The sequence below is a fragment of the Exophiala xenobiotica genome (assembly GCF_000835505.1).
Source record: "Exophiala xenobiotica strain CBS 118157 unplaced genomic scaffold supercont1.4, whole genome shotgun sequence".
Classification (NCBI taxonomy): Eukaryota; Fungi; Ascomycota; class Eurotiomycetes; order Chaetothyriales; family Herpotrichiellaceae; genus Exophiala; species Exophiala xenobiotica.
The window spans coordinates 707,362-719,071 of NW_013562491.1; the positions used below are offsets into that span (position 1 = coordinate 707,362).

Genomic DNA, 11,710 nt, shown 5'->3' on the forward strand with positions numbered 1-11,710 from the left:
GTTTTCGCTGCGACTTCGCGACGTGGGGTTTCCGGCCATAAATTCTGCGATCTCGGCATCTCCTGGGACTCACCAGGCCACGCTAGGGGCTGCCCTTCGGAGCGGAATCAGAGCGCGACAGCATTACGACTTTGGCCCGCGCAGCCTGATTAGTTGGACCTCCAACGCCGTTTTTCTCGCCGCCCCCGAATTCTAGTCAATTTCTCGAAAAGACGTAGAACTGCCGGAGGGCTGGTTTCGATCCGGATACTCTCGTTACTCGAATTGCCTGACCATCGGAACGTCCACTCGCCCTTCTCGCAAATCAATCATTCAACATGGCCGACAAGCTCCGGACTCTCCAACAGCTCGAATCCCTCCAGGCCAAATACGTTGGCACTGGCCACGCTGATACCAGCACATACGAATGGAAGAATAACATCGTTCGAGACTCTTACGCCTCGTATATTGGCCACCCTCCTCTTCTTGCGTACATGGCGTTGGGTATGGGCGAGAGCAAAGAAATTGTTCGTGGACAATTCATAGAGAAGATGGTCCGAGCAAGTGGTCCTCCACCAGCCAGAGACGAGGATTGAAAGAAGATCGAGCCCACGATTTGACACCATACACTAAGACGATGCCACAACGTTGCCAACGGATAGCAACACGGCCAGCAGAAGTCAACATAAAGACTGCGACAGCCATCCTCAGCTCTTATGCCCGGGGCATTTTTGGAAGACGAAGCGGTGTGACCGGTAAATCGTTTGCGCGGCACGCCTGAGCAGGTCTTCTGGAGAAGCTGATGGAGAACATACACCTGAAAATGCGACAGGGACCATGGTGCGATGACAAGCCTGGGATTAACATGGAGATGTCAAAAAAACATGCAGATGTTGGGGACATTCCTATCAAATACCAATATGTGCAGCAAAAATTTCTGCATATCTAATCAGGACTGCTTTCAATGCCTGCAAGTAGTCATCCTCCTCCGAGGCCTTGCAGGTCCAGTCTGTCACTCTCCCAGAAGAAAAGTAATCCGTCTCTCTGGTTGAAGAAAAAGTCCGGTTGATTGCTCCGACTCCAGATACATCACAAAGGAAATATAGGTCTCTTGTTAGGGTCTTCCTGATCAGCCCAATCCGTTCATCACTTTCCGAAATAGTTCGCGCCGTTTGCCCATGTACTCCGTTTTGACATAAGAATCTCCCCGGTTTTTGGTGTGAGTTCATTATCACTCCCCTCGCGGTGGTGCCTTTCTCAGTGGAAAGGTGTTCTACCCAAATCCATGATCGTAGCCTTGTGCGGCTGAAATAGTGAACATAAAAGAGACGATCCCATCATTAGAATATGCCGTTGACAATGTTGCTGCCAATCGTGGCGCCAGCCCCAAAAATAGCAGCATTACCCATTTTCTTGCCAAACTTCTTGCCATGCTCCTCGAGTTTGCTGTATTTCCGGCCGTCGGCGCCAGGCGTCATGCCGCCTTGAGCAACCTGAAGTGGCATGTTCCCATAGTCTGATGGCTGAGGTTGCAGGGGCGGCCGTCCTTTCTCGTCGATTACATTGACATAACTTCGAGGAAAGATGCCTTCCATGTTGGTTCGTTCATTTCGGCCTCGCCACCCTGAGAGCAGAATTAGCATAAATCAACAGAAATCATTATTCGCGACACCTACAGTCATTGTTCATGTGTTCGGTAACTTGTATCCTATCACCTTGCTGAAGCGCCAAGTCGCCGGCGTCTGTAGGGCTATATGCATAAAGGGCAGTTGCGACCGACAATATCTGAGGTGTTTGGACGTATGCTGGAGGTGGGAGGGGCGCAGGTGTCGGAACTGGAGTGTAGTGTTCTTTCAAACTCATGTTTGAAAATTGTTCGACAGGCGTGTTAGTTGAGCCATTGACAGGAGCGTGTAAGGGAGCATGTAGAGGTGTCTGAGCAGGAAGTTGAGATAGAATGGAGGAAAGCTGTTCAGGCGAGATGATCGAGGAGTCTGCGAGGAATTCGAGTTCCTATGCATGGTTAACGTGGATTCCCAGGTGTTGACAGTTGATGTTACGCACAGTGCGAATGGTACGGAGGGAGCGGTTTGTGAGGGCGATTGAGGCCTCGGTGGCCATGATACCGCAGGAGAAGCTAGTCGGACGCGTATGAGGGAGGCTGGAACAAGATGAATACCAGGAAAAGTCGATAGAAAGGAGTGGAAATCTCAACCTTCCGAAGGTGAGTTGTCGTTGATGAAGAAGGAGGTGGTTGTGTTGGTACGGAGGTCGGAGGTGAGGCGCAGTTTCAGATGGCTTGGGTGACTGGTCGACAGAATATGACTAGCGGGTAGCAGTGAAAGCGTACCGGTAATGCAGGGTCATAATTATTAGGCTTGACCAGCACAGCCATAAAAGTCACGAAAGTGTAGGAATGTCTCAGAAAGCCGCCAGCTGTACAGCAACCATCCCGTGCATCCTAGAGGAATTTGTCGTGGTCTGACGCGCGCATATAATCACATTTGGCAGCGTGTTGCTGTCAGCTGGACGGCGAGACAACAAGCGACAGACACCTAACAGACACTCCCCGGCAGCTTACGGATGCTACGGGATGGCCCACCGATCTCATTTCTGGTTTAGCGTAGGATCTTTAGTGCATGATGGTGCCATCTATCAGCAGGTGCCTGTATCTGGCAGATAAACATCTATCAGGATTCAGGAACCATCTCACTGGTTTGCCGACTGTAATTGTTCCATGCTATACAAAACATCAACAAAAGATTCAACGCAGGGCCTTCATTCTCCATTACCTTGCCTGGAAGTGTTTTTAATCATATGCAACAGGGCTACGTACCTTACGATGCATCTTGCAGCACCTGACAATGATATCTTCCCAGTCTGGCCCATGTCGAAAAAGAACAGCTGCACACCTCCCGACCTTCCTTTCCTTCAACGAGGCCCATGCAGACTGCCGCCTGTGTTTGATGTTTCTGCAGGAGGATACTGAAAATCAATAGCTGGAAGCACGATGCAGATATCTCACTCCGTCAGACCTAGCTGCCATCAAGTCTTTGTTCAGTCAGGTTTGTGTTTGCGCAATAGACCGCTGTTTGCCTCTCTTTCATTGTCTGTTTTGCTATGATTTCACTCTGTTCAGACTTGCGTTCATTGCCTTGGACCGTTTGACCGTGCCAAACTCTCAAACGGCGGACGTTCTTCACTATAACTTCTGGTAATGGTCACTGTTCTCCTCCCAACGTTTCATCCTCATTTCTGGCATCATCTCCATCATTTGCATTGAGCTTCTAAAATCAATATACCTCACTTCAGCTCCGGAGGGACATTCAGCCTCGTCACTTCCTCACGTGTAGACAGTGGCACAGTATTCACCTGCAATGAGCAACCATCATATTGTAAGTATCGCGCAAGCCATCTACCCTATTCAAGCCATATGCCCTATTCACAACATTTGTCCTATTGAGCATTGTGAATGATATTCTCACTGTCTTCACTTCATGCCGCAGAAGAGCAGTGGACATGAGCATATATATCGACCCAACCAACCAGTTCATGATCCCTCCCCAGCACACTATCCTCAACCAAATCCATTGCACTCATAGCTGCGCTCAATCTTCATAAATATATGACTGACTTTATTGACCTCTCCTGCCAGACCAAGACCGACATCACAATGTCTGACCAGGTCAATCTCAGCCCACAATTCTTCATCACCCGCCAGAATGGTGCATTGGTCCCACTGATCGCAATGGACGAACTGCCAATTCATGTCCAGATCCGTGGCGTTCCTCGCAGTATGACGGCATTCGACATCACCGGCATGACACCTCTTGGACTCGTGGAAGCTCGTCACCAATACTACGTGGTCGAATCACTCAACAACACGAACACAACTCCGCGCAAGGCCACTGCCACTGCACATGCCATGTCAGAAGCTCCTCTCGAACCATCAACAGAGATACCATCTTTCATCACGCCATTCACCAAACCTGCATCTACCATCATACCGATTGTCAAGTTCCCCAACTCAATCGAACAATCAGGCGACTCAACCAGCATCTCCTCTTTCTCTGAAGAGAGCAAAACCAACACTCCCGCCCAAACCTCCACCAACTCGGGCCCTCACATTGGCACCATCCCAGTACCAGCATGGAGACAACATGCCACCACCGACAACACCATCAATACGAATACAACGACCCCCACAAAGATCGACGACATCAAGCCAGCAACCACCACCGGTCAGCAATCTGGCGCAGGCATCCCACTCACCGGGAAAAAGGTCTACTGCTCCTACTGGCTCCGCAAAGGTGAATGCGACTTCGCCCAGCAAGGCTGCATCTACAAGCACGAAATGCCCACCGACCTCGAGACTTTGCTGACCGTCGGCTTCACCGACATCCCACTCTGGTACCGCCAGCGCTACGGGCTGGGCAGTCTCCTTGTCGAAGGTGGTCGCAACAACCCCAGCTACGGGCTCGGTGATCGCAACCTTCCTGGTGCTCCAGTCTCTGCTCCTTCCCCTGCACGAAAATTCCAAGTCGGCGACAACGCCAAGCGCATGATCCACAACCAGATTGGTGGCACCGACTCTCGACACTTCCGCTCTTACTCTCCACGTGGTGGCCGCTACGGCGGCGGCGTGGGTCGTCCGTGCGAAATGGACCGCCGCGCACAAATCGAGGCCGAAGAGCAAAAGCGCAAGGAGACCGAAGAAGCCATTCTCGCCGTGATCAGATTGGACGAAGAAGAGGAGAAGCAGCGCCAAGCCCTAGCGAGGAAGTACAAGTGTCTCGCGCCGGAGCGCCGGAGCGTCTTCGTGGGGCATGAAGACCTGGCGACCGAGACTTTCAGCAATGGCGAGGAACCCAACGATCTGATGGCCAAGATCAAGAAGATCGAGCAGAGGGGGTGGGAGGAGGAGCAGGCGGAGCGGAAGAGGTTGGCGGAGATGGCTGAGAAGGAGAGAAGTGTCGTCGCAAGTGGAGTTGGCAAGGGCGACAGCAAGAAGGATGGAGCAAGTGGAGGTGGAAGTAAGAAGGGCGGAGACGGGAAGGGGAAGAAGAGTGGTGGCGGCAAGAGAAAGGGTGGTCAGGGGAAGGGTGGGAAGAAGTAGGGGCATGGACTGGTTGGTAGCGACGGGTGGGAGTGACTGGCAGAGGGAGCATCTCGTGACGGAGTGCGGAACAGCGACACGTATGGTCATGACCAGGCTACAGCGACGAGAACGCATTTGCCCAAAGGTGTTGTGGTGAGCTAGGTTTTCAATGAATGAGAATCTTGAATTTTCCCTCACAGGATCATGTTTTTACAATCGAATCTTTACAGTGTCCTCTGCTTCTGCGCAGCTGGACCCCAACGACTTTGACTCAATGTTCGTACATAGCTCTCCACCGTCTCCCGGCCGTCAGGAGTTGATGCGTCGGCAGACTCCAGGAATTTTTGATTTTCCCTTGCACTCAGTAACTCCTGCACTCGAGCCGGCTTGATCTTCCACTCCTCCGGAAATTCCACATGCTTCTTGGACTTGTGATGCCGCAGGTCTAGGGGTACGTCTTCAAATGTGTCTTTGCCATCTCTTGCCTCCTCGAGCAACTTGTTCACCAAATCGCCTAGATACCGCTTGTTCTGGGCAGGGGCTTCAAACTTCTCACACGACATCTTGACGACATCTGTATCAGGGTTGTACCGCGGTCCAACGAGTTTGACCAGTTTTATTCGCTGCGCTTCTGAGAGATTCGGCAAGTCTTTCGTGCAGAATTGCACGACCACTTTCTTCGCAGCTGGGTGAACTTCGCCCATGTACGTCGTATACCGGAATCGTAAGGGGGTGGCTTCCGTTGGAGGTTGAAATGGTTTAGTGTATTCTGGATAAGCATCAGCAAGGGACGATTGAATGGAAAACCACGGAGCTAGTACGATTGAGTAGTGGCATGTCCCACGCGATCACCCGAGTATACTCTCGAAGCTCGCGATGTACCTCCAACTCGCTGTGGGCGACAGAGCTGATCGCAGAGTCATCCCATGGAGCATCTTCTTCTACCTGACCAAATTCGTCTTCTTCGCTGTGCGCCCAATAGCCCACTTCCTTGTAGGGGATCTGGTATTCTGGAAAATCGAGCGGTTCCATCTCTTTTTCGATTTGTCTGTCAATCTTGTCTATGGTGTCACTGTATTCTCGTTCGGCCTCGGCTGACTCCAACACTGCGGCGTAGTGATTCTGTAGGGCGAGGTATGATTCCTGCTTGTCCTTGGAGAGCATGTCGTAGTCTGCACGTTCTTCTGGGCCAAAGTCTGCGACCGTGATCATGTTTCTGGGCGTGAGGTATTCACTCGGATCGATTTCGTCGGACTCATCTTCGACAGAGTCGTCAGTTTGCCGGTTACGAGGAGTGTCCGCTTGCCGTGAGATGGTCGTTGACAGGGGTCTAAAGGAAGTGGCTTGTCGATGCCGTACGAGAAGTTGCGGCTGGCATTTTCTTTTCACAGGTATCTGTCGGCTGACCTGGAACAGTGTGCGACATACATGCCGCGCTGTAGTGGCCATGATGGTCCAGCTTGGTTGGTTTCTTGAGCGTGCATATTGGAGAGCTTCGAAGCATTAATTTTCCCCAAGATGTATTGGTGGAAATGGTCTGAATGGCCCAACGTACATCTCGGCTGTGTACAGTGGAGTACAGCCATCAATACGTTTCCCTGTTCGTTTGTAAATGGCAAGGACGGCCTTGATGGACCCTCATCTGCTTCGCTCACCGAGGTCCAACACTGTCCATCGCATTTTGGATATGATATGATGGCGAATGCTATACATGGCAGGCCATTCGCAAAGAGATGTTTCGTGACCATAGGCGCAACGGCCCCCTTCAATGGCCTGATCAAAGGGGTTCTAGCGGCCGATTTCATCAGAGAATTACAACGAGCTGGGTATACTGAATTGCGGATACAGTATGGTGATCACGAGGGCGAAGCTATCTTCAACGCCAGAAAAGACGAAATGGAAACGACCCTGGAAGCTGATAAAGTCGATGTCACTGGTTTCGGGTTTGACAGAACAGGTCTCAGCAAGGAGATAGCAGCTGTCAAAGGACGTTCGGCGGAAACCGAAGGGATGGTCATCAGTCATGCGGGTGAGCCTCCATGTCTGATCCTTGAAGAGTCTTGGAGTAACAATTCTTTTGTAGGGTCAGGATCCGTACTCGATGTCCTCCGAGTGGGCATTCCTCTCGTGGTCGTGCCAAACGCAGATCTCTTGCACAATCACCAGGTCGAGCTGGCTGAAGCCCTGGCACAGCAGGACTATGTCGTCTATGGAAAGCTCGAGTGAGTTGTTCCATCCCCTCAGACACATTGCTTGTCTATTGCATGCCTTGTTGGGCGGTTGTGAGTCACATGTCTGACCATATCGTAGCGATCTGAAGTCCTCAATATCAGAGATCGAAACTCTCCGAAAGAAAATGAGGAAATGGCCACCCCTTCGTTCCGGTGAGGAGAAGTACGAGAATGGCATTGCAGACGTCCTTGCCGAAGAAATGGGATGGCAATTGGACTGAGTGAGTACGCGAGCTGATGGTATAAGCGCCTTTACCTCTCTCCGAGCTACGCAATCCTTCAAAACCGGCACCTCTCAGACCTCAGACCAAAGAATACATCCACGAAGCAAACTTTCGGCGAATGTCGAACGACGAGCAGCCACTGACAGAATCTTCTCTATCTGGCAAAGCATCATTGGCCGGTCACAGAAATATGTGTCTTTCCAGCAGCTGCTTCAGGATTCCAGCTTGATTGATTGTTGATGAAAACTATACGAGTACTGGTGAGACATGCAGCTGGTAATGACGAAAGGAGAGTCCATGCCTGTCAGACACTCTGGGCGAGCACGCAGATCGCCTCGGTGTGGGCATCTTGAATCCCGTCACTCCCGGGACACCGGAGCTGGGTACCTTGGTCGAGTACTCCACGGTCCGCCAGCTACCCCTACCTTCGCTCTTGGGCCTGAATTACTGGGATCCGAGCCGTTGATGGGCTCTGAAAGCGAGAGGCGGCCTTGGGCCAATACACTAACTATGAGTTTTGGTGTGCAACAATATTGAAAGGGTATCCGTCCAACTAGCTGTTATTTTGCTGGAAGTATTTGGGGCACTAGGGCAAATCCAGCTGCGACCAAAGATCAAGCGTCTAGACGTAGGAGATGTGTGTATATGTGCCTAGTGAAATACTGGACTAGTTCAATGAGACACAGTTTCCAGAATCCACACCGTCTAGCAGAAAAAAGCGTACGAGCTATATAGACTAGGACTCCTATCACTTGTGTTTATGATCTACCTTCGCCATGGCTACGTTGCCTAACGATAGTCAGTAGTTTGACCCGACAAAGCCTGTGCGTACCCAGGGGTTTAGGTGGTTGAAAGGCGTGATATGTGCTTCTCAGCCGACGTGGACACTAGCTCTAGGAGTAGAAAACAGAAATACATCGAGCCAAATAGTCACCGTCTGTACCTCCAAATGTCTAACCATGTAGCTGACCAAGCTCGATCCACCTGTATATCTCTTCAGGGCTCTTGTTCACCGTTGCAAAACAAATAAACCTCAAACATCAGATCGAAAGGCTCACGAATAAGGGGGCAGCATGATGTCAGGCTGTGCCCGGAAGGAACGTCGTCCCAGCGCTCGCTTGCTGGCGTATTTGATATTGACGCCCGAGGTACTGAAGGGGATAGGTCTCAACATCGGAGGACCCTGGTTGGACCGGGTTGATCGAGGGTAGGAGCAAATCCCGTACATCTCGGGGTACTCAGGCTCGCGTGCCGAGCGTGCGACGCAGCAGCATTGCGTTCTCTTGCCGGGGTGAACCAAGTGAGAGGCGAGTCGTGGCTGTTGCGGTATGATCGTGGAAGACACGGCAAGAATGTTAAAAGAGTGTGGCAGACTTGAGTCTAGAGTGTCTGGCTTTTTCAGTCGGAAATCCGCCGACGACGCGTTCATTGGGAAAAGCGTCATTTTTGGCACTGAACGAACGAGCCCGTAGGTCAGTTTGCATGCCAAAGTCGAAAAGATGTGTACGTCTTGAGGTGTAGGTCTTCGAGTAAAATCACAGTGGAGCCTGGCCAGGGACAGTCCGGTCGTGCCAGAGGGCCCCAGAGTCATGTCACATCGGCAGGGCCTTTCTCAAGACCAAAGCCGTTTGCCACCAAATTCGCGTGCGCAGCGCCGGGAAGACGTTGATTGGCGGACGTGAGCCGCCTCTGAACACTCTCATTGAAGAAAGATACTCCTTTAAGTATAGGCCGCCTCCAACTTCGTCCGCTTATTCCGTCTGCTGCTCCTGTTGCTCCTGTTGCTCCTGTTGTCGACGCTGTTGTTCTCGGCGTCGGCCCAATTTCTCAAACCAAGGCTGCTGATGAGATTGTACAACTCGCAATAACGCTGCGGCCATTGCTTGTTCGTCCTCGTCTTGTGCCAGTACCGCTTCGACGAAAGCATCATCTTCGATAAGGTCTTGCAACACGAGTTCATGCTCCTCGACCGAGTCATCCGTTGTGATCCTCCCAAGTTCAGGGCTATCAATAATCACGCGGTGACAAGAATAGTTGAAGTTCAAGGTGACTTTGGTGTCGCGTTTGTCTCGGCCCAAACGCACGATAGGCGCGGCAAGGGCTATTGCGTCGGACAATAACTGGTAGTTCTCTGGAGGGCGCATATGTGCGTGTATCACCAGTTCCTCGAGGTTCGGGAATGCTCTTCCGATAAGGGAGATACCAGACCCCCATTGGTTTTTGTTGTCCTGGTGGATGTGCGCCCACAGGATTAGGCACCGAACTTTGTGATTGATGGGCTGGATAGGCCATGTCAGCCAGGAAAAGTCTAGTATCCCCTTTCGCAATTCAACTGTCATTGAGGATTGTAGAATGTGTACTGCCTCCTGGAACATTTGCCTGCAAGTCAGCAGCGGCTCGAAGGTCTGTTTCATTGTTAGAGGCAACGGGTGTCCATCGGCAGCACAGGTTTCGCACCCCAATTCCTGGACTCCGAAGGTGTTTTGAGTAGGCACCACATGTTGATCAGAGAAGACGAAAGCCCATATGTGATTGCGAATTTCGTTGGGAAGAGTGAGTAGATGTCGTGTTGACATTGTACTTGTAAGTTCATGGGTGACTGTAACCCATCTCGCCAGTATTGCAGACTCCTTGCAAACCCTGTGGAAATTGTGTCCGATATGGTAGGTAAGCTCTCTAGATGTTTGGCGGTTACTAGGAAATGGTGGCTGCTCTCAAGTTGCGGCATCTACATATTGTGAGGAGAGGTTGAAGTCGACGTCGAAACAAGCAGTCGCGGCTCGGAGAAATATGGATTCCGAGAGCTCGGTTCGGAAGCCTACTGCTCTCAGTTTATGTACTGGCGAGACTCGATCTGAGCTCTTACATTGCAAAGCTGATGATGGCATTGCCCCTGTTGTATGGAGGAGTTGGAAGTTGGCATGTTGCAGCTGACCATCGACGTAAGTTGACAGCTTCCAGATGAGAATATAATGATATCGTCCTTTGGCGCAGCATAATGCATACACAGACGAAAGGACACTTCGATGACTCTGCAGCCGATAGTCCCATCGTGCACAACCCTACTGACTACACGGAGAGCTCATCACTTCTCGGCATTCAATGGTGCATTCTGTCTGCATAAATGTAGTGGAGCCTGTGACTGCGGTGGTTGTCTTAAGGAAGTCGTAGGGAGGGAATAAAGGTGCGGCCAACATGTCCATCAACAACATCCCCAGCCTCTTTCACCAAAGCTGCCACCATCATTTCATCAGCAAGAGCTCCCAATACCGGCCTCGTCCTCCAGATGGATGGCAACTCCAAAACGGTCGTGCTTATCAGGTTTGCCATGATGCACGCCCCATGTCTCTCCACGAACAGGCCTTGGGTTCAAGATTTCCGAAGGCTGTAGCAATGACTTATCCAAGCCAGCCCCAACCTTCCCGGTGGTTGAGTTTCTGCTCTCTGAGCGAAGCCTACCTGCATTTGGATCGAAGCCCCAGAATACGCCACTATCATATTGTTGCTTTGTTTTCTTTTCCTCTGCCTTCTTCGACTTCTTATCGTCGCTGTATTGTTGTGCATTGTCTTTGCTAGCTCTGTGTTTCTTCTCACTAGCCTTGTCCTCCGCAGCTCCTTGAGCTTTGCGTGCGTGCTCTTCGGCTTGTTTCCTAGTCTTATTGTCCGATTCTGTCCGAATTTTTATGTCTCGAAGAACTAGATCTTTCACTCCCTTGCTCTTGGATGTGAAAATCCTGTCCAGTATGCTGGGTGGCTTGTCCTGCCGACCTGGAGATGATGCTGGAGATGAAGTGTTCGAAGAAGCTGACGTGCTAGTCGCTTCCTTAATGGGCGAGGTAGAAGCTGAACCTGGCATAGGCTTGCCATGCTGATCTTGCGCTTTGTCAGACATGGCATTCAAACTAGCGATTCCTCTTCAGGCCTGCGCGGAGGTCGAAATATCTGAGGCGAAAAAAGGATTGAATCGAATCGGAGGGCTCGTTGTTCGCGGGTTTGGCGGTAAGAAAGTACGCAATGAACGAACAGGGCGAGTGCGACGACGGTAATGATGGGTAAGAGAAATGAGCCGATGAAAGTGAACAATATCTCGGGAAGAGCCATAGGTGACACCGTCAAACATTTGAAACGAGTGACACAACTGAGTAAACGCGTGCGGTGAGACCTCCCTTCCTCTCATT

General features: G+C 51.2%; 8 protein-coding genes across 9 annotated transcripts; 3 read left to right on the forward strand and 5 right to left on the reverse strand.

The window, feature by feature from the left end:
- The first annotated feature begins 85 nt into the window (after positions 1-85).
- On the forward strand, positions 86-1,171 carry PV05_06427 (uncharacterized protein). The gene has a single exon (XM_013459165.1). It carries the CDS (start codon positions 318-320, stop codon positions 573-575), a length of 258 nt encoding a protein of 85 aa, XP_013314619.1. The 5' UTR covers positions 86-317; the 3' UTR covers positions 576-1,171.
- On the reverse strand, positions 833-2,434 carry PV05_06428 (uncharacterized protein). Its single transcript, XM_013459166.1, has 3 exons — positions 2,044-2,434; positions 1,656-1,992; positions 833-1,603 (listed from the first exon to the last, which is right to left on the reverse strand). Exons 1-3 carry the CDS (start codon positions 2,098-2,100, stop codon positions 1,320-1,322), a joined length of 678 nt encoding a protein of 225 aa, XP_013314620.1. The 5' UTR covers positions 2,101-2,434; the 3' UTR covers positions 833-1,319.
- Positions 2,435-3,119: 685 nt separating this feature from the next.
- On the forward strand, positions 3,120-5,252 carry PV05_06429 (uncharacterized protein). The gene is made up of 2 exons (XM_013459167.1): positions 3,120-3,374; positions 3,635-5,252. Exons 1-2 carry the CDS (start codon positions 3,357-3,359, stop codon positions 5,093-5,095), a joined length of 1,479 nt encoding a protein of 492 aa, XP_013314621.1. The 5' UTR covers positions 3,120-3,356; the 3' UTR covers positions 5,096-5,252.
- Positions 5,241-6,549, reverse strand: PV05_06430 (uncharacterized protein). The gene is made up of 2 exons (XM_013459168.1): positions 5,899-6,549; positions 5,241-5,846 (listed from the first exon to the last, which is right to left on the reverse strand). Exons 1-2 carry the CDS (start codon positions 6,524-6,526, stop codon positions 5,302-5,304), a joined length of 1,173 nt encoding a protein of 390 aa, XP_013314622.1. The 5' UTR covers positions 6,527-6,549; the 3' UTR covers positions 5,241-5,301.
- A 170-nt stretch (positions 6,550-6,719) lies between these two features.
- Positions 6,720-8,225, forward strand: PV05_06431. 2 transcript variants are annotated; one of them, XM_013459170.1, is made up of 3 exons: positions 6,720-7,106; positions 7,161-7,299; positions 7,388-8,225. In XM_013459170.1, exons 1-3 carry the CDS (start codon positions 6,770-6,772, stop codon positions 7,527-7,529), a joined length of 618 nt encoding a protein of 205 aa, XP_013314624.1. In that variant the 5' UTR covers positions 6,720-6,769; the 3' UTR covers positions 7,530-8,225. The 2 variants fall into 2 exon arrangements, with proteins under 2 accessions (XP_013314624.1, XP_013314623.1); XM_013459169.1 differs by having other exon boundaries at positions 7,161-8,225.
- Positions 8,226-8,586: 361 nt separating this feature from the next.
- Positions 8,587-8,976, reverse strand: PV05_06432 (uncharacterized protein; the record flags this gene model as incomplete). The annotated part of the gene is made up of 1 exon (XM_013459171.1): positions 8,587-8,976. The coding sequence occupies one exon, from the start codon at positions 8,974-8,976 to the stop codon at positions 8,587-8,589; it is 390 nt and encodes a 129-aa protein (XP_013314625.1).
- Positions 8,977-9,283: 307 nt separating this feature from the next.
- On the reverse strand, positions 9,284-10,108 carry PV05_06433 (uncharacterized protein; the record flags this gene model as incomplete). Its single annotated transcript, XM_013459172.1, has 1 exon — positions 9,284-10,108. The coding sequence occupies one exon, from the start codon at positions 10,106-10,108 to the stop codon at positions 9,284-9,286; it is 825 nt and encodes a 274-aa protein (XP_013314626.1).
- A 674-nt stretch (positions 10,109-10,782) lies between these two features.
- Positions 10,783-11,424, reverse strand: PV05_06434 (uncharacterized protein; the record flags this gene model as incomplete). Its single annotated transcript, XM_013459173.1, has 1 exon — positions 10,783-11,424. One exon carries the CDS (start codon positions 11,422-11,424, stop codon positions 10,783-10,785), a length of 642 nt encoding a protein of 213 aa, XP_013314627.1.
- Between the last annotated feature and the right edge of the window lie 286 nt (positions 11,425-11,710).